At 49.7% G+C, this 17,333-nt stretch overlaps 1 protein-coding gene across 1 annotated transcript; it reads left to right on the top strand.

Annotated features, from left to right (window-relative positions):
- The first annotated feature begins 1,024 nt into the window (after positions 1–1,024).
- On the top strand, positions 1,025–16,326 carry Lpo (lactoperoxidase). The gene is made up of 12 exons (XM_051157814.1): positions 1,025–1,158; positions 2,390–2,477; positions 4,087–4,247; positions 4,718–4,835; positions 5,084–5,213; positions 5,900–6,103; positions 8,116–8,440; positions 8,952–9,112; positions 12,475–12,727; positions 13,500–13,673; positions 15,548–15,785; positions 15,966–16,326. Exons 1-12 carry the CDS (start codon positions 1,083–1,085, stop codon positions 16,168–16,170), a joined length of 2,133 nt encoding a protein of 710 aa, XP_051013771.1. The 5' UTR covers positions 1,025–1,082; the 3' UTR covers positions 16,171–16,326.
- The last annotated feature ends 1,007 nt before the right edge of the window (positions 16,327–17,333 follow it).

The following is a 17,333-nucleotide window of genomic DNA, read 5'->3' as shown; positions in this document are numbered from 1 at the left end:
ATTTATCTTGGGGCAGGGCCTAGAGTTCAGAGATTGAACATTTGACTAGCGTGGTTAAAGCTTGTAGTTCAAATCCCAGCAATGCACACACACACACACACACACACACACACACACACACACACACACACACACACACACAGAGAGAGAGAGGGGGGGGGAGAGAGAGAAAGAGAGAAAGAATTACCCTTGGATTAAAAAAAATTCTTGGCCAGAAATATATTTATTCATATCTTACCTTTTTTTTTTTCTAAAGTTGGCTTATGAAAGACACATTCAGCAATATTGGGAGAGACCTTGGAGGGCTAGCAGTGCAGCTAAGTGGCACAACACGTGTCAATTGTGCACAAGTCCCGAATCCCCAGCAGAAAGGGAGTGGGGGAAGTGGGGAGAGAAGAAATCAAGAAGGGAATGGAGAGAGAAGAGAGGGAAAGAGAAAGGAAGAGGAGACAAAACTGCTCACATCTGAGCCTGGTGATTTAGGCTTAGAGCGAAAAGTCATGAAGGAGGCGTTTCTGCCTGCAGCCTCAGCCACAGTGTGGGCCCAGGGAAACTTGGGTTTGTCACGACCACAAATTGGTTTATTGAGGGAGGGGGAAGCCCTGTGGAATTTCTGAGAAAAGGTGTGGTGTCCCCTCCCAGCCCGTGCCCCGTGCCACCCCAGCAGAGCCTGACTGGCAGGGAGCAAGCTATCTGGAGAAAGAGGGAAGAGAAATTCTAAGGCTTGGAAACATTTCTCATATCTGTGATATAATAAGCTCCGGCTCCCCAAGCAGAATGGGACATCCTGGGTCATTAGACCCTGCCCCCTTGCTGGCAGGCCAGTGGCCCAGTGTGAAGTAATTTGCCCAGGATCACTGGGTGGGGCGAATGCAGAGCTATAACTCAGGCCCTCAGACTCTGAAGCCTCTTTCCCTCCCGGATCTTTCTGGGCTCTCTCAGCTTGTGCACACCGCAAGCTTGTGTTTTTCCTGGGCTTTTCCTGTTTCCCGAGACACCCCCCCCTCCCCTCGAGACCCCGTCTCTCTCTCTCAGTGTGGCTCCGTTGAGGCTCCTAGTATGATCCAGGTCTCATTTCAGTGATGAAAGTCTTTCTGCACCTCTCAACCCTCCTGGCTTCCATGACCTTGCTCCAGATTGCAGCATCGGCCAGAAACAGTAAGTGCTATATACTGTTTTTGATTCTTGGAATCAGACTGGGACAAAGAACCAGGCGCGGTGGCGCATGCCTGTAATCCCAGCACTCTGGGAGGCAGAGGCAGAGGCAGGTGGATTGCTGTGAGTCCGAGGACAGCCTGGTCTACAAAGTGAGTCCAGGACAGCCAAGGCTACACAGAGAAACAAACAAACAAACTAACAAAAAGACTGGGACAAACAACCAAAACCTGGGTGGCTGAAATTGATGCTAATTTATTTTTTACATATCCCAGAAGGCTAGAAATCCAAGTTGAAGGCAATGGTAGGACAATGTTCTCCCTGAAGGCCCTAAAAAAAGGGAGGCTCCTTTGCCTCTCCCAGCTTCTGATGGTGCTAGGCATCCTTAGTAACCTTGGCTCATAGCGACCCCGGTCTTTACATGCTTTCTCTGTGGGTCCTTTCCTAACCCTGGACTTTGGGTCCACCTTAATCCTCATGACCACACCTGAATTAATAACATCTGCAAAGACCATTTGGAAATAAGGTCACATGCTGAAGTTCCAAATGGATACCGTTCAATCCACTGCAGTCTCCTTGAAGGGGATAGAGGCGAACTGTCACATTCCATACCCCATTACAAGGGAGAACATGCTCTGGCTATTGGGCAAACAGGCTTCTTCAAGGGTCCATATGACCGTCTCACCAGAAACCAGGTAGCCCAAGCTGAGTGGTCACACTGAACGTCTTTTATTGTCCTCTTCCTGGGCACTCTGCCGAAATCCCATAGGGCACTCTTGGCATCTTGCTGGAGAGCAGACTCTTCCCAATCTGTGTCACCTTCCTTTAAGGCATCGGTTCTTAACCCCTGAGTCCCGACCCCCTTTGGGGAGGTCAAATGATCTTTTCACAGGGCTTGCAGTATCAACTATTCACATTACAATTCAAAATAGTAGCAAAATTAAAGTTATGAAGTAGCTACAAGACTACTTTTATGGTTGGGGGCGGGGTCAGCACAACATGAGGATTGGTATTAAAGAGTCATGGCACCGTGAGAACCACTGCTTTAGAGTCTTGTAAAATATCCTCATCTTGATCTTCTACCTGCTCGGGTCTGAGGTATGAAGTAATGGCAGAGAGAGAGAGAGAGAGAGAGAGAGAGAGAGAGAGAGAGAGAGAGAGAGAGAGAGCGCCAAAGGACATCATCCCAAGGAGTGGCGACCCATACTCTACTTCCTGTTCTTTCCTTGCCAAGCTCCAGCTGCCAGAACTGCCACCATCCGTGTCGCAGTGGATGAAGTCAAGTTCTGGGTCAACAAGGCCTTCCTGGAATCCCGGGCCAGGTAAATGCAGCACGTGTGTGTGTGTGTGTGTGTGTGTGTGTGTGTGTGTGTGTGTGTGAGAGAGAGAGAGAGAGAGAGAGAGAGAGAGAGAGAGAGAGAGAGAGAGAGAGAGAGAGAGAGAGGTTTCCCTTCACGGGCTTCCTGTTAGTGACAAGTGCATGTAGACCAGGCCCAACAAGCCAGCGAGTGAGCCAAAGCAGTTATAAAACTCACCTTTCCACACTCTCCACCCCACCAAGTATTGTAGCAAACAGAAACAATATAACTTCTGAGCCCTCAAATCCAGCTTCTAAGGCACCTTGAGGAGACACGTAATACAATCCTGCAAGAACTTCCTCCCACGTGGCCCAGGGGCTCATTTGGTTATGCCTGCCGGACTCAGAAAGTTTTTCACTTCAGGCTCTCCAGAAACAGAACCATAGACACTGGGTCCATGCAGGTAATTTCGGGGAGGAGTGCTCTCAAGCGAGTTGCCACATGTTGCAAAATTGAGTGTGGCTTCAAGCCCATCCTCAGCCTGATCACCCCACCACGGCCACCCGCAGAGGCCTAGAGTGTAAGGTGCACCTCAGAGCCTGTCCCACTTTGGAGCGAGGGAGCAGAGCTTTCACATACCCACATTAGGCTGACGTGGCCCCAGGCTTGGGACTCCTGTGGCAAAAGTTAAAGCACGGTAGTGTTATTACTGGGAGCCTCTGATCAGGCAACCACAGGGCCTCGGAAGCAAGTGTCAAATAAGGCTACAGGGGTGAGCCTAGGGGCCGCACAAACAGCAGCTGGGCAAGGAGCACAGGGACCCTCTTGATGGATTTGAGGAGGCCTGGATCAACAGACTTAGCCACTGTCCACCCTGTGAAGAGGGTTGGGACTCATGAAACAAGCAATTCCGTGATCCTTTTGGTGACTTTTAGGTTGCTTCTTGTTGCTGTTGCTGTTGTTGCTGCTGCTGCTGCTGTTTTTCAAGGCAGGGTTTCTCTATGTAGTGTTGGCTGTCCTGGACTGCCTTTGTAGACCAGGTTGGCTTTGAATTCACAGTGATCCACCCGCTTCTGCCTCCCTGAGTGCTGAGATTAAAGGCCTGTGCCTCCATGCCCAGCTGAGCTTTGCTGAGGTGTTCAGCATAGGCTGGGTGCTTTTGGCCACAGACTCCACACCAGTTTTTGGGACAGATGCATAGGCAGAACTGGGGGCCCATTTGTGTCCTGGCACTACAATTCTTAGATTGTAAGGCTCGGCGGTAGTATACCAGGAGTTCTCAAGTTTGGATTCATCCATTGTAGGACCTGTGTGGTCTTATGACACCAGTTGGTTCTGACACAGCCAGCCCACACACAAGCCTTTCAGCTGAAAGTCAGCAATCTTTGGTCCATCCATCAGCTTTACTTAAGGACAGACAACAATGCTTTACAGCATTGGTTTGTTTGTTTGTTTGTTTGTTTGTCTGTCTGTTTTTCTTCAGCACCATCAGAAGAGACAAAAGGGAAGATGCCGAGGGCCCACGTTTCCTCCTCAGCTTCCCCCTGTTCACACACTACCTTGCGCCTCTCCAGTGAGCCACAGACACACTTCTACAAAGCCAGCTCACGGTCCCCATTGGTTCCTATTGTAGGCTGAAGACCGCCTTGATCACCGGGGCGCTTAAGACTCGGCAGCTCTCGGCCTATTTCAAGCATGCCAAAGGCTGGACTCGCGCAGCCATCCGCAGCGGGCAGGTGTGGGAGGAGTCTCTAAGGAAACTGAAGCAAGAGGTGTCCCTGACCAATGTCACAGGTACAGAAAACTTGCTAGCCCTCTGAGGACAGGAAGAGGTAGTCAGTGCAGAACAGAGGCTCTTAGGGAGTTGTCTCCCTTCTCAGTTAAATCCGAAAGTCCACACGGGCCAGAGCTCAGAAGCTCTTTTGGGACAGCTAGGCCAGTGTCCCCTTTTACAGATGGAAGAACTCCTAGTGACAAATTTATATTGCCAACTGATAGACAAGGTGCGCCCGTGTTCAGTGTGTTATGTGGTTCTGAAGGCCCCTTCCCCGGAGGAAATGCCAATGTCAATATACAGTGTTTCCTGCCCCCAAACCAGTGTCCTCCCTCCAGTGTTGGATGGGTTTGCTGGGAGTATGTCTCAAGAGGTGAAACTTCTACCCTGTTCTGGAGAACACTGAGCTGTCTCTTTTCTAGTGTGATTCCCTGCCTGTTGGCAGTGTCTCAGAATTCGGCCCTGTTTTGGGGGCTCTCCTCTGTTTCAGGCCAAGGCCTGAACTTGACTTTGCTCTCTTCGGAGGTGGGCTGTGATTTCCCGGCCCCGCTAGCGAACTGCAACCCAAGCAGCCCTTACCGGACCATCACCGGAGACTGTAACAACAGGTGACCTTACCACCCTACCCCACCTCTTGGACGTGGCATCACCACTGAGGCCACTGCGCGGCCCCTCTAAGGAGCTAGACAATCTCAGGCCTGGGGGCTGGGGAAATTCAGAACCTCACAATGCAGAGGATTCCCTCCTCCCAGTCTGCTTTCCCTCCCGCTAAAAGCTCAGGTTAAAGGCTGCGGGGTGAAGGCAGCAAGGCAGGAGGCCACCTGCCGAGCCTGAGCGCTGCCTTGCTGGATTTCAGGAGGAATCCAGCGCTGGGATCCGCCAACAGGGCGCTAGCTCGATGGCTTCCCGCTGAGTACGAGGATGGGATCTCCCTCCCCTTCGGGTGGACGCCGGGGACCAAGCGGAAAGGCTTCTCTCTGCCCCAGGTGAAGGAGGGCGGGGTACAGGACGGGAGGGAAATGAGCCACACAGATGTACACCAGCACCCTGAAAAGAGAAAAAGGGAGGCGCTACAGAGATTAGAATTTGCTCCCTAGCGATATGTTCCCCGAACTACCACGAGAGGGCAGCAGAGCCCGGGGACCCAGGCAGGCTGCGATGGTACTGTCCCAACTGTCACACGCTTGATACCCTGGGGTCTCCCAGGCAGATGGTTTCCTTACACTATTTTATTTGCGCCTATCCTGTCCCAAACCCCTGGAGTGCACCAGCTGCCGCTTTCCTGCAGGTCTGATCTGTTGGCCTCATCTGAGTTGGCAGCCCCTCCCCAGGGTCCCTCTTGCCATGCCTATAAACCTGGCACTTCCATCGCAGGCATGTCGGCGCAGTTTGCTTTGTTCTCCCTCGCCAAAGTAAGGTTACTTGACCGCTGTCGAGTCATACAGACCGGGATTTAATCTCATCCATATCCCTTAGCTGAGGGACCAAGAGCATTGACTTACCCTCTCTAAGGTTCTCTGTGTCTTCACCTACAAAGTATTGTCATGCACCCGCTACCTCACAAGCTCCCTCTGGGATTGGACCACGGGCCTCCAGCTGACTGCGGTTGAATGTGAATCCTCAAAGCATGCTTTCTTCCACCCTGACCACCACCCCTCTCTTCCACGTGCAGCCCCGTGAAGTCTCCAACCAGATCGCCGGCTATCTGAATGAGGATGCTCTGGACCAAAACAGATCCCTGTTCTTCATGCAGTGGGGTCAAGTCGTGGACCACGACTTGGACTTCGCCCCTGAAACTGAGATGGGGAGTGATAACTACTCCAAAGCCTTGTGTGACGAACACTGCATCCAGGGAGGCAACTGCTTCCCCATCATGGTAGGTGTCTGATGCCAGAAAAATCCCTGACAGCTATCCATGCAGCGCATGCCCCTTGCAACTTCCATGTAGCACACATCCCCCTCCCCCAAAGATCAGGATCTCTTGGTCGCTTTGAATACTGACTTCATAGCTTTGGATCCATTCATGTGCTCATCCATCAACCACTCAGCAATTAGACAGTAACAGCCTGCTCTACGCCAGGGAATGCGACAAGCACTAAGGATTCAAGGGTCAGATACTGTTCTTGACCTCAAGGACAAAGGCTGGCATGGAAAGGGATCGGTGATCTATTCCCAGACCTGGGAAGTTTGCGGAGGGTTGTCTATTCCCCCACCCACCAAAATCTGAGTCACCTGGGGGCTGATTAGAATCACAGAATCTCAAGCCTCACCCCCCTCCCCCCATCCCTCCCAGACATCGCCTGCATTTTTAAAAAAAGATTTTTTTTTATTGTGTATATGAATACGCCACCTGCACTCCAGAATAGGGCTTTAGATCTCATTATAGATGGTTGTGAGCCACCATGTGGTTGCTGGGAATTGAACTCAGGACCTCTGGAAGAGCAGACAATGCTCTTAACCGCTGAGCCATCTCTCCACCTTTTTTTTTTTTTTTTAATCGCCTGCTTTTTTATCAAGACAGGATCTGTCCCACCCATCCCCCCCTTCCCACTAAGGGGGACTCGGTGAGCTGCAAAGACAAGCAGCGCCCAGCAGCAGGAGAGAACGCCTTGCGACAGTCTCTTCCTCTTAATCATAGATTTTGCACTTAAAGTCATTTGCTCACTCAGATTGTTGAATCGAGTCCCCTTTTGCGGCATTTTCCCTCAGCCTCTGCTCCTCTGAGCTCTGGGGAAGCTGACTGGGGTCACACAGAGGGCTGAGACTCGACCAGGGGTGAATATGGGCGCCAGTGCATTCTCAGGTGGAGGAGAGCCAGGTTCTTAATGCTCTCCTCTGCGGAATTACGGGGGTCCTTCCTAGCAGGCATGGGAAAAGAGAGCCCCAGGCTTGAGGAAGTACAGGGTAGCCAAGCACGTTTAGCTGAAATAAGGCAGCCAGGAGACAAAGAACTAGGTTTTAATTCACCCACTAAGTCTCACATATTTAGTCTAGCGGTGAGCGCCTGAGCTAAGCTGACCAAAGGAGAAAAAAAGGAAAAGCCTAGGAGAATGAAAAAAGGGACAAAAGGCTTGAGGTCGGGAGGACAGAAAAAAGGGGACAAAAAGCTCTTCCCACTCAGAGTCTCCAGCTTTTTAAAGCCCTGGGTTGTAAATTGCTGGAGATGTACCCAGGATATCTCCCAGGGCCTGCCTCCTGAATCCATTCAGGGTGGCTTTGAAGTGTCTTATCAAAGGGAAGCAAGTTCACACCTTTTCACCAAATGGGATTTCGTGGTTTCTTTCTGGAGACAGGAGGGAGTGCTTCCTCTTATCCCTGTGCAGGTAAAGCTGGCTTCTCCCGGAGAGGAGCCGACTTAGACCTCTGCCTAGAAAAATCCCACATCAAGTGACAACCAAGAATCCATGCTGTGGTGGGGAAAAAAAAAATCCTGAGCCATGGGCTGAGGCTGAGCTGGACCCGAGTCTTACATCTCTCCTTCTAGTTTGTAGGTGTGGAGGCAAGTTAATCTATTGAGACTGTTACTGAGCAGTCTGACTCACCGGAGGCTCTCCAAGGCGGCTGGCACAAGGCAGTTCCAGGATTGATACTTCAATCTTAGTTACTAAATATCATGCCCTGTGCTGCTTGCCTGTCTAGGACTCTCTGGAAATCCTCTCTACCGTTTCTGAGCTCTTGTTGTGAAGGAACAAATCGTTACTTTCAACTCTTGCACACCTGGATATAATAAACTTTGGTGTGTCTTAGGCCGAGGAAATATAATGTTGCTAGGAGATATCTAGGGCGCTTGTCTGTCAAGAGTCCCAGGAGAGCCTCCTAAGCGTCCTTTCATCCAGGCTGACCCTCTGTGAAGGCCTGGCAGGGGACAGATGTTTCCTCTCTCTACAGTTCCCAACCGGTGACCCTAAACTGAAGACTCAGGGGAGGTGCATGCCTTTCTTCAGAGCTGGGTTTGTCTGCCCTACATCACCCTACCAATCCCTGGCCCGAGACCAAATCAATGCTCTAACCTCGTTCATGGATGCTAGCTTGATATACAGCGCCGAGCCAAGCCTGGCAAATCGACTTCGGAACCTCAGCAGCCCCTTGGGCCTCATGGCTGTCAATGAGGAGGTCTCAGACCATGGGCTGCCCTTCCTGCCTTTTGTCAAAGTGAAACCCAGCCCCTGTGAGATCATCAACACCACTGCTGGTGTGCCCTGCTTCTTAGCAGGTGGGTATAGCCTGGGAGGAACACGAGGAACTCAGGGACAAGGGGGATCATCAAAGGAGGCTGCTCCCTCTCAGTATTTGTCCAGAAAAATATCCCAAGCCACCCCTGTTTGTAGCCCTGAACTGAGCATAGAGAAAGGGCCCAGAGGAAGAAAGAATCTGAGAACAAGTGTTCACTGTAGAACAAAATAAGGAAGTCCAGAAAAAAAAGAAAAAGAAAAAAGAAAATCCACACGATCCCATCATCCACTGATATTTTGATTTATTATTTATTGTTTATTTATTATTATTTATTTATATTTATTACTATTTTAATATAAACCTCTCTAGCATTCTCTATTACAGTTCTTTAATCCTACCCTATCTCTCCCTGGTCATCTGTCCCTCTCCACCTAACTTTCCTTGGTTTACCTTGAAGGAAGGGCTTAGGAGAGAGAGGGTACCATTTTTCTCTGTGCAGGTCCCTGGTCCTGCTCAGGGGGAACCCATCTTCCTGTCTCCTGGGCCTTTAGGAGACTCCCGAGCCTCGGAGCAGATCTTGCTGGCCACGACCCACACGCTGTTTGTCCGGGAGCACAACCGGTTAGCCACAGAACTACACAGGCTCAACCCACATTGGGATGGGGAGACGCTCTATCAGGAAGCCAGGAGAATCATGGGAGCCTTCATACAGGTATGGACACAGACCAGCGCCCACCTCTGCTCTCTGCTTACTTCCCACTGTACACTGTTTCCCACATCCTTACTTCCTCTCTTGTGCTTCTCTCCCAGTGTCTGATAGGCTCCTCCTTGTTTTAAAATCCATCCCCACATTCCAAATGCGGGGAGTCATCCAAGTGTGGAACCTCCATGAGCCTGCCCTGCCGCCATCACTGAGACCACAGCTTCTCTCACTCTTGGGGCTGCTCCTTTGCGATGACTTGAGCTATTTTGATTTCTCTTCCTTTTGAATTTTCTCTATATAGGATACATGCCATGGGTATACTTGATTTTGGATTGCTTTATCAACTCACTGAAAGTTAAGAGAGAGAGAAGGAGAGAGAGAGAGAGAGAGAGAGAGAGAGAGAGAGAGAGAGAGAGAGAGAGAGAGAGAGAGAGAGAGAGAGAGAGAGTTGATTTAGCCCAATCCTCCAGCTTCTGCCTTCCAAGCCCTGACACATAGGCATCCAACACCACATCTTGATGGTTGGAAGTCAGATCTTTTATTATTGTCCTATAGAATCCATAGGGTCTAGTTTGCTGAAGCTTTTTGTTGTTGTTGTTTCATCTCGCTTTTTGTTTTGTATTTTGGGTTTTTGGAGATGGGGTCTCTCTATGTAGCCTTGGCTGTCCCATACTCACTCTGTAGACCAGGCTGGCCTCGAACTCACAGAGATCTCCCTGCTTCTGCCTCCCAAGTGCTAGGATTAAAGGCGTTGCGCCACCACCGGCTGGCTTGCTGGAGGTTCTTTATTGGCTTATTTTTCTCTCTGTTGTACAGATTAGTAAATTCCACTGATCTTTCCCACGTGTAACCTCTGTCACCTCCACTCTACTACTGAGTGTATTCAAGCTTATTATTGCTGCTAATATCGCTATTATTTCAAGTACTGTATTTTCAATTTTATTTCTTTTTATTTGTTTAATTTCTATTTCTTTGCTGAGATGTTTCTGTTTACACACACACACACACACACACACACACACACACACTTCAGAAAAATCTGTAATTGATTGAAAAATTTCTAAGACAGTGACTTTAAAATCTTCATCAACTGTATGGTTGGGGTGCAGCTCAGTGGTAGAGCTCTGGCCTAGCACAATCAAGGCTCCAGGTTCAATCTGAAACACCGCAGCAAATAAGTAAAGTGTCTATGTGTTTATGTGGGGGAGGGGTTGTTTGCACACGGGTCTGGAGGTATGCATGTACATATATGTCTATGGAGGCCAGGAGGCAGCCTTCCTCATGTGTCATTCCTCTAGAGTGCCAAACGCGTACTTAAGCTTTGAACTTACAAAGTAGGCTAGGCTGGTGGGCAGCGAGCTCCAGGAATCTGCTTATCTCTGCCTTCTGGTTCTGAGATTACAAGTCCATGCCATCATGCCCATCTTTTCTAATGGGTCATGGGGATTATAGACAAGTCTTTGTGCTTGCAAAGCGAGCACTCTACTGACTGAGCCCTGAATAAAATCCTTAAGATTTTATTTGATCTGATCCACATTGGTGTTGGCATCAGTTGATTGCCTTTTGTCACTCAAAATGTGGCTTTCCTGGTTCTTGGTATTACTGAACATTTTAGTCATTTTGGTTATTTTTTTTTTTTAAGATTTATTTATTTATTGTGTATATAGTGTTCTGCCTGCATGCCAGAAGAGGGCACCAGATCTCATTATAGATGCTTGTGAGCCACCATGTGGTTGCTGGGAATTGAACTCAGGACCTCTGGAAGAGCAAACAGTGCTCCTAACCTCTGAGCCATCTCTCCAGCCCATTTTAGCAGTTTCAATCCTATCTGAATCTTTTTTTTTTTTTTCTAGCTGGTGGTTAGCATGTAGGTTCTGTTCTGCCTTTGTTCCTGTCCCAATGATATCTTGGTTCCAGTCTTTCCGGTGTCTTCCGACCCACCCCATCCTTCCAGGATATTTGAACTTCCTACTCCTCTCCTGATGGTGCTGTCTTTAGGGCACCAAAGACCTTTTTTCTGGCTGCCTGTTGTTGCTAAGCAACATTATATAAAAGCAGAAGCCACTGTGCCTGTGTCTCCTTGGTGAAGAACCAAGGGGGAGAAGAAACAGGCACAGTGCCCCCACTGCCCTCCAAAGAAGGCTGAGACCATCTACAGCCTGCACTGAGGAACAGGGCAGGGTTGTCTAGGACTTGGGGGACATGGGGTGTGAAGCAGGGATTGGGGCTCCATGCTGATAGTCTGTGTTGGGTTTTCCTTGCTCGCTAGAAAGAGAAAGCAGGTTTTGTTTGTTTTTGTTTTGTTTTGTTTTGTTTCTTCTTCTTGCATCTCACTGCTGGAGGTTTCTGGCTCCCAGCCAGCCTCCTGTGCGCCCAGTTCAATCTGAGGGTGTGTAGAACTCACTGCATTGCCAGTACTCAAGTTCTGGGTTCTCCAGACAGTTCAGTCTTTTTCCCAGCTTTCAGAGTGTCTTTTTGAATCTCTAACTTATGTGTCTCCATGTGTAGGCCAAAGGGAATGTCCTGGAGCTGGAGTGAACCCTAATCCATCCTGCTATGGGGGCTGGGAACTGAACTCAAGCCCTCCAGGAGAATAACAAGTAGTCTTAACCATTAAGCCATTGCTCCAAGCTCAGGAAAAAACAATTTTTTTTATTAGGTCTTATGTTGCTCAGGTTGGTCTCAAACTCACTATGTAGACAGAGCTGACCTTGAACTCCTGGTTCTCCTGCAGTCACTGCATTCACATCACCAGTACTGGGATTAGAGGTGTGTGTCACCACAGCCACTTGTTATTGGTGCTGCTATTTTAGGGCTTGTTTGTTTGTCTGTTTGTTTGTTTGTTTTTGAGTTGGAAATGGCAGTCTCACCATGTAGCCCAGGCTGGCCCTCAAATTTGCAAACCTCATGCCTCGGAATCTGGAGTTATAGGCACATGTCACCACACCGGCTCCAAGTCCTTTTATCATTTCATTTTATGTTGAATAATTTCCAGGATTTTTAGTTACAGTGAACGGAGAGGAGAAAGGAAAATAAGTGCGCACTACCTTGTTCTAAAACCAGAAGACACACGCACACGCGCGCATGTGCACCCATCCATTTTTAATTATTAAGATGACCTATTTCCATATAAAATATTAGAGGCAGAAATTTTGCTGCTAGAGCAGAGAGCATCAGTTTGAGATGGCCAATTAGTATAACCTATATGGAGACGTCATGAGAAACAGCTGAAAGGGTGCCATTATTGATTAGCAATGTCTATCATGGTCATAGGAATGAAAATTGGGTGCCCATGCTATCGGCTCGCCATCCTCTTGGCCTCCCATTGCAGAGGCTACTTCTTTTCCTCACGGCTTTGTTTCTCCCTCCAGATTATCACCTTTAGGGACTACCTACCCATCCTACTGGGCGATGAGCTGCAGAAGTGGCTACCCCCATACCAAGGCTACAATGAATCTGTAGACCCCAGGATTTCCAATGTCTTCACCTTTGCTTTCCGCTTCGGCCACTTGGAGATCCCCTCTACTGTGTCCCGTCTAGATGAGAATTACCAGCCGTGGGGTTCAGAACCCGAGCTCCCCCTGCACACTCTCTTCTTCAACACCTGGAGGCTGGTCAAAGATGGTGAGTGTTTCCAGGGAGATATTCTTTGCCTGAGCCCTCCCATTCTTCAACCAGCATGCAGGGACTCCTGGCATGGGAATTAATTACCTTCCACACACAGCAAAGGAATTCATCTTACTCTTAGTTTCCCTGTTTGTAAAGTAAGGGAAATAACAGTGCCCACCTCACAGGGACAGCAAATGAAAATGAGCTAGTTGGGCAGAGCACCCTACCGTGGTTCCTAGGACACAAAGGACGGTCAGTGAATAATACTTACTTCCTCCTTCTGGCTTCCCAGGTCTGAGATTCTTCTGCCTTTTCCCACCCTAGGCTTCTCTGAACTCCAGAAAAGAGAACCTGTGGGCTTGGTAAATTGTTCTGTTCTAGAACCTCCTACCTCCTCCACAAGGCGTCACAGGTTGGATGCAGCTTCCTCATTCCTCCTCTGAGATTGCCTTCCCTTCAAGCTTTAACCAGTCAGGGCTGTTTCCTGGAGATGAATGGTCCCTCTTCCTCTGGGGGTGGGGTGTGTGTGCAAGACAAAGGAGCTGACTCCATGAACCAGAACATGGAAAACCTCCTGGTACCCAGTCATCTGCCAGCGCACGAGTGCCGTGTTCTGTCACCTCAGAAAGGCTAGCCTGGCACAAAGCACAGGCTGCATCTTCCCTCCCTGCCTCCAGCCAGAGACATTTCCTATTGAGAGGAGGTGTCTGGGGCAGGGAGGGCCCAGATGGCAGATGTCCTTGCCCTATTCCTATCCTAAGGATGGCCTCTTGGTGTCCCTCTGCAGGTGGAATTGATCCCCTGGTCCGAGGCCTGCTGGCCAAGAAGGCCAAGTTGATGCATCAGAATAAAATGATGACGGGGGAACTTCGCAACAAGCTGTTCCAGCCGACTCACACCATCCATGGCTTCGACCTGGCTGCCATTAACATACAGCGGTGCCGAGACCATGGACAGCCTGGTGAGTGGGCCTGAGGGTCTCACCTTGTTTGGAGAACTTTTTGGCTACCTTCTGGGGCTCCTGGACACTCTCCTCTGGAACCCCAAGGGGCCAATCGATCCTGAACTAGAGGCAAGCCCATTTTTTAAAAAATTATTTATTTTACATCCTAACCAGTTTCCCCTCCCTCCTCTCCTCACAGCCCCTCCCCCAAGCCTCCTTCCCATCCACTCCTTCTCTGATTCTCTTTGGGAAAAGGGCCAGCCTCCATGGCTTTCAACCAGCCATGGCATATCAAGTTGTAGCAAGACTAGGCACCTCCTCGCCTATTAAGGCTAGACAAGGCCACCCAGTGCAGGAAAGGGTCTTAAAGAAACAGCTCCTGCTCCCACTGTTAGGAGTCCCACGAGAAGACCAAGCTACACAACTATAACATGTAACACATGTGCAAATGGCCTAGGTCAGAGCCATGCAGGCTCCCTCCTTGGCAGTTCAATCTCTACGAGCCCCCACAGGGTCAGGTTAGAGGAAAGCTCATTAAAACCCACATAAGACATCCAGGAAATGGACTCTTGTATTTTCCTACTGCAGGGATGTGAATACACACCTGGTGTTATCTTAGTGCCTCAAAAGAGACCAACAACGACTGATTGTTAAATCAGTTTAAAAGCCCAGGAAAGGCCCAGAAAGGATAGAGGCTCCTGATGCGGCAGAGAGAGGCGGAGGCAAGAAGGTCATCAGTGTAAAGCTAGCATGAGTGACTCAGAGAAATCTTTTTTTTTTTTCCAAGACAAGGTTTCTCTGGGTAGCCTTGGCTGTCCTGGACTCACTTCGTAGACCAGGCTGGCCTCAAACTCACAATGATCTGCCTGCCTCTGCCTCCCGAGTGCTAGGATTAAAGATGTGCGTCACCACGCCCGGCTTGACTCAGAGAAATCTTAAGAGAAAGAAAGGGGAAGTAAGTGGGAAAGAGTGGCGATCCTGTGGGTGTCGGAGCTTTTCTTTGTACTTATGAAAAGCAGTTTTGCCGTTACCCAGAGCCAGGCTACCCGAGTCCAAATCCCAGCAGTGCCATTTTCTTTGTTGCTTTTCTCACCAAGTCACATCAGGGCTGAGCATGTCCTCTTCCCCTGTGGCCTGGCAAGGCAGCCCCACCAGAGGGAAGTGATCAAAAATCAGAGAACAGAGTCCATGGCAGAGACAGCCCACACTCCCCTTACTAGAGGACCCACATGAAGCCTGAGCTGCCCATCAGCTACATCTGCGTAGGAGGTCAAAGTCCTGTCCATGCATGGACCTTGGCCTGGGCCCTGGTTAGTTGGCTCTGTTGGTCTTCTTGTGGTGTTCCTGTCCCTTCCAGGTCCTTCCCACCTCTGTTCCTCCCCCCCCCCCCACCCGACACTTTTCCACAAGACTCCCTACCCTTTGCCCAGTGTTTGTCTGTGAAGCCCCCTTCCCCTTCATGTTCAGACCACAAGCCGCTGCTGGTGGTTTTCGAGGTGGGGCTTTTCATCATAAGCAACCCTGTCTAGAAACTCCTTCCTGAGCACACCCGGAGATTTCCCTAGGCTATCCTAGGTCTTCTCACACTGACCATCAGCGTCAACGACCACTCGTGTTCCAGGACTGGAGGCACACGTTGTCAACAGCTTTTCCTCTCGTTTGTTTGTATGGTGCTTGGAATAGTGCCCCGACCCATCGTCGTAGGCTGTCGATCCCCGGCGGCCCCTCCCCAAGACTGGAGTGCCACAGATGAAAAGCAATGCATTATTATTTCCATCGTCTTCAAAGCTCTGATCCCAGACTTTCCCAGCTGCTGGAAGTGGAGTACTCCCCAAGGCAGGGCCCAACTGAGAAATTCCTGGGATGAGCTAGCCTTATCTTCCCTCCCCTAGGGTACAACTCCTGGAGAGAATTCTGTGGTCTGTCCCAGCCCAGGACGCTCGAGGAGTTGAGTGCTGTGCTGGGAAACAAGCTGCTGGCCAAGAAACTGCTGGACCTCTATGGAACCCCCGACAACATTGATATCTGGCTAGGGGCCATCGCTGAACCCCTAGTCCGTAGGGGTCGGGTGGGGCCTCTCTTGGCCTGTCTCCTGGGCCGACAGTTTCAGCGGATCCGAGATGGAGACAGGCAAGTGAAACCATTATGAGGCAGGAGGAACCTTTCCCTTAGCCGGGTCCCCAATGTTCTTCATGAGGCCTGACTCTATACCTCACCATAGGAGGGGTTTTTCCTTTTTCCCAAGGACGCCCTTATAGGGGAGGTGCTAGCCACTGGGCTGTGGGATACGACTCTGCTCTGTCTTTGTAGGTTCTGGTGGGAGAACCCAGGGGTCTTCACAAAGATGCAACGGGACTCCCTACAGAAGATGTCCTTGTCGCGCCTGATCTGTGACAACACAGGCATCACCAAGGTCCCGCTGAACCCATTCCAGGCCAACACCTACCCCGATGGCTTTGTGGATTGCTCTTCAATTGATAAGCTTGACCTCTCACCCTGGGCCTCAGTGAAGTAGAAACCTGTTGCCCATGACTTCCTACATGGCACATGTCCATGGTCCAAGATGTCATTTCAAACAAATCCAATGACCTGGTCCTTTCTAGTTGGACATCCAAGTCCCAAGTCTTCATTTCCTGGCTCCTCCAGATGATGGTCCACTCAAGGACAAAGGCTGCCTCAGCCTTTCCAGCTCTTCCCTTCAGCTCTCACTACCCTTAGCATCCTCTCAGTCTGTGGAAAGCATCCTCTCTGATGAGACTTAGGCCCCCTAAGATGACCCTCCAGCCTTGTCAGATATCAACTACCTCTCCCTGAATGGGCGTTGGCTGAGGTGGTGACCTTTGACCCTAGGTTTTCTCCTGTCCTCCCAGACTTGATGATCCATAAGCATTCTGAGCCAGAGACTTCTGCCTGCTTCTAAGTGTGGATTGTGGCACTTAGCGTGGTGTTCAGCACACAGAGTGCTCAATAAATGTCCAGCTATTCCTTCCTAGAGGCAGACCTCACAACCACTGCATATAAGTAACTAATGGGTTTTTTTGTTGTTGTTGTTTTGTGGTTTTTTTTTTTTTTTTTTTTTTGGTTTTTCGAGACAGGGTTTCTCTGTGTAGCCTTGACCATCCTGGACTCACTTTGTAGACCAGGCTGGCCTCGAACTCACAGTGATCCGCCTGCCTCTGCCTCCCGAGTGCTGGGATTAAAGGCGTGCGCCACCACGCCCAGCTTGTGGTTTTTTTTTTGTTTTTTGGTGTGGGTGTTTTTTTTTTTTTTTGGTTTGAGTTTTTGTTTTGGTTTGTTTTGGTTTGGTTTTTTGAGACAGGGTTTCTCTGTGTAGCCTTGACTGTCCTGGACCCACTTTGTAGACCATGCTGGCCTTGAACTCACAAAGATCCACCTGCCTCTGCCTCCTGAGTGCTGGGATTAAAGGCGTGTGCCACCACTGCATTTATAGTCCAGCTGTGTCTTATTGCTGAGAGGTCCTGAGCATTGATCAGTCTGCTGGGGGAGAACAGTAACTGAGAGGGAGGTTCAAGAGTTCTCAAAGCAGAGAGGAGGTAAGGGACACAGAGAAATGAGAGTATGACACTACTATGGGGTACCATGGATAAGCAAGCATGGATTTCCTGGGAACTAAAATCGATCTCTTCAGGCCTCTGAGAAACACTCTGTTCTTCCTGG

The sequence above is a fragment of the Acomys russatus genome, chromosome 16 (assembly GCF_903995435.1).
Source record: "Acomys russatus chromosome 16, mAcoRus1.1, whole genome shotgun sequence".
In the NCBI taxonomy this organism is placed as follows: Eukaryota; Metazoa; Chordata; class Mammalia; order Rodentia; family Muridae; genus Acomys; species Acomys russatus.
The sequence above is the reverse complement of the archived record's forward strand: the minus strand, read 5'-3'. Positions and strand labels throughout refer to the sequence as shown.

Excerpts from the sequence above, each read along its gene's own strand:
- Lpo (XM_051157814.1), top strand. The coding sequence starts at position 1,083 with ATGAAAGTCTTTCTGCACCTCTCAACCCTCCTGGCTTCCATGACCTTG. Across the intron at positions 6,104-8,115 it reads GCAACTGCTTCCCCATCATG|TTCCCAACCGGTGACCCTAA; the intron begins GTAGGTGTCTGA and ends CTCTCTCTACAG. Across the intron at positions 9,113-12,474 it reads TCATGGGAGCCTTCATACAG|ATTATCACCTTTAGGGACTA; the intron begins GTATGGACACAG and ends TTCTCCCTCCAG.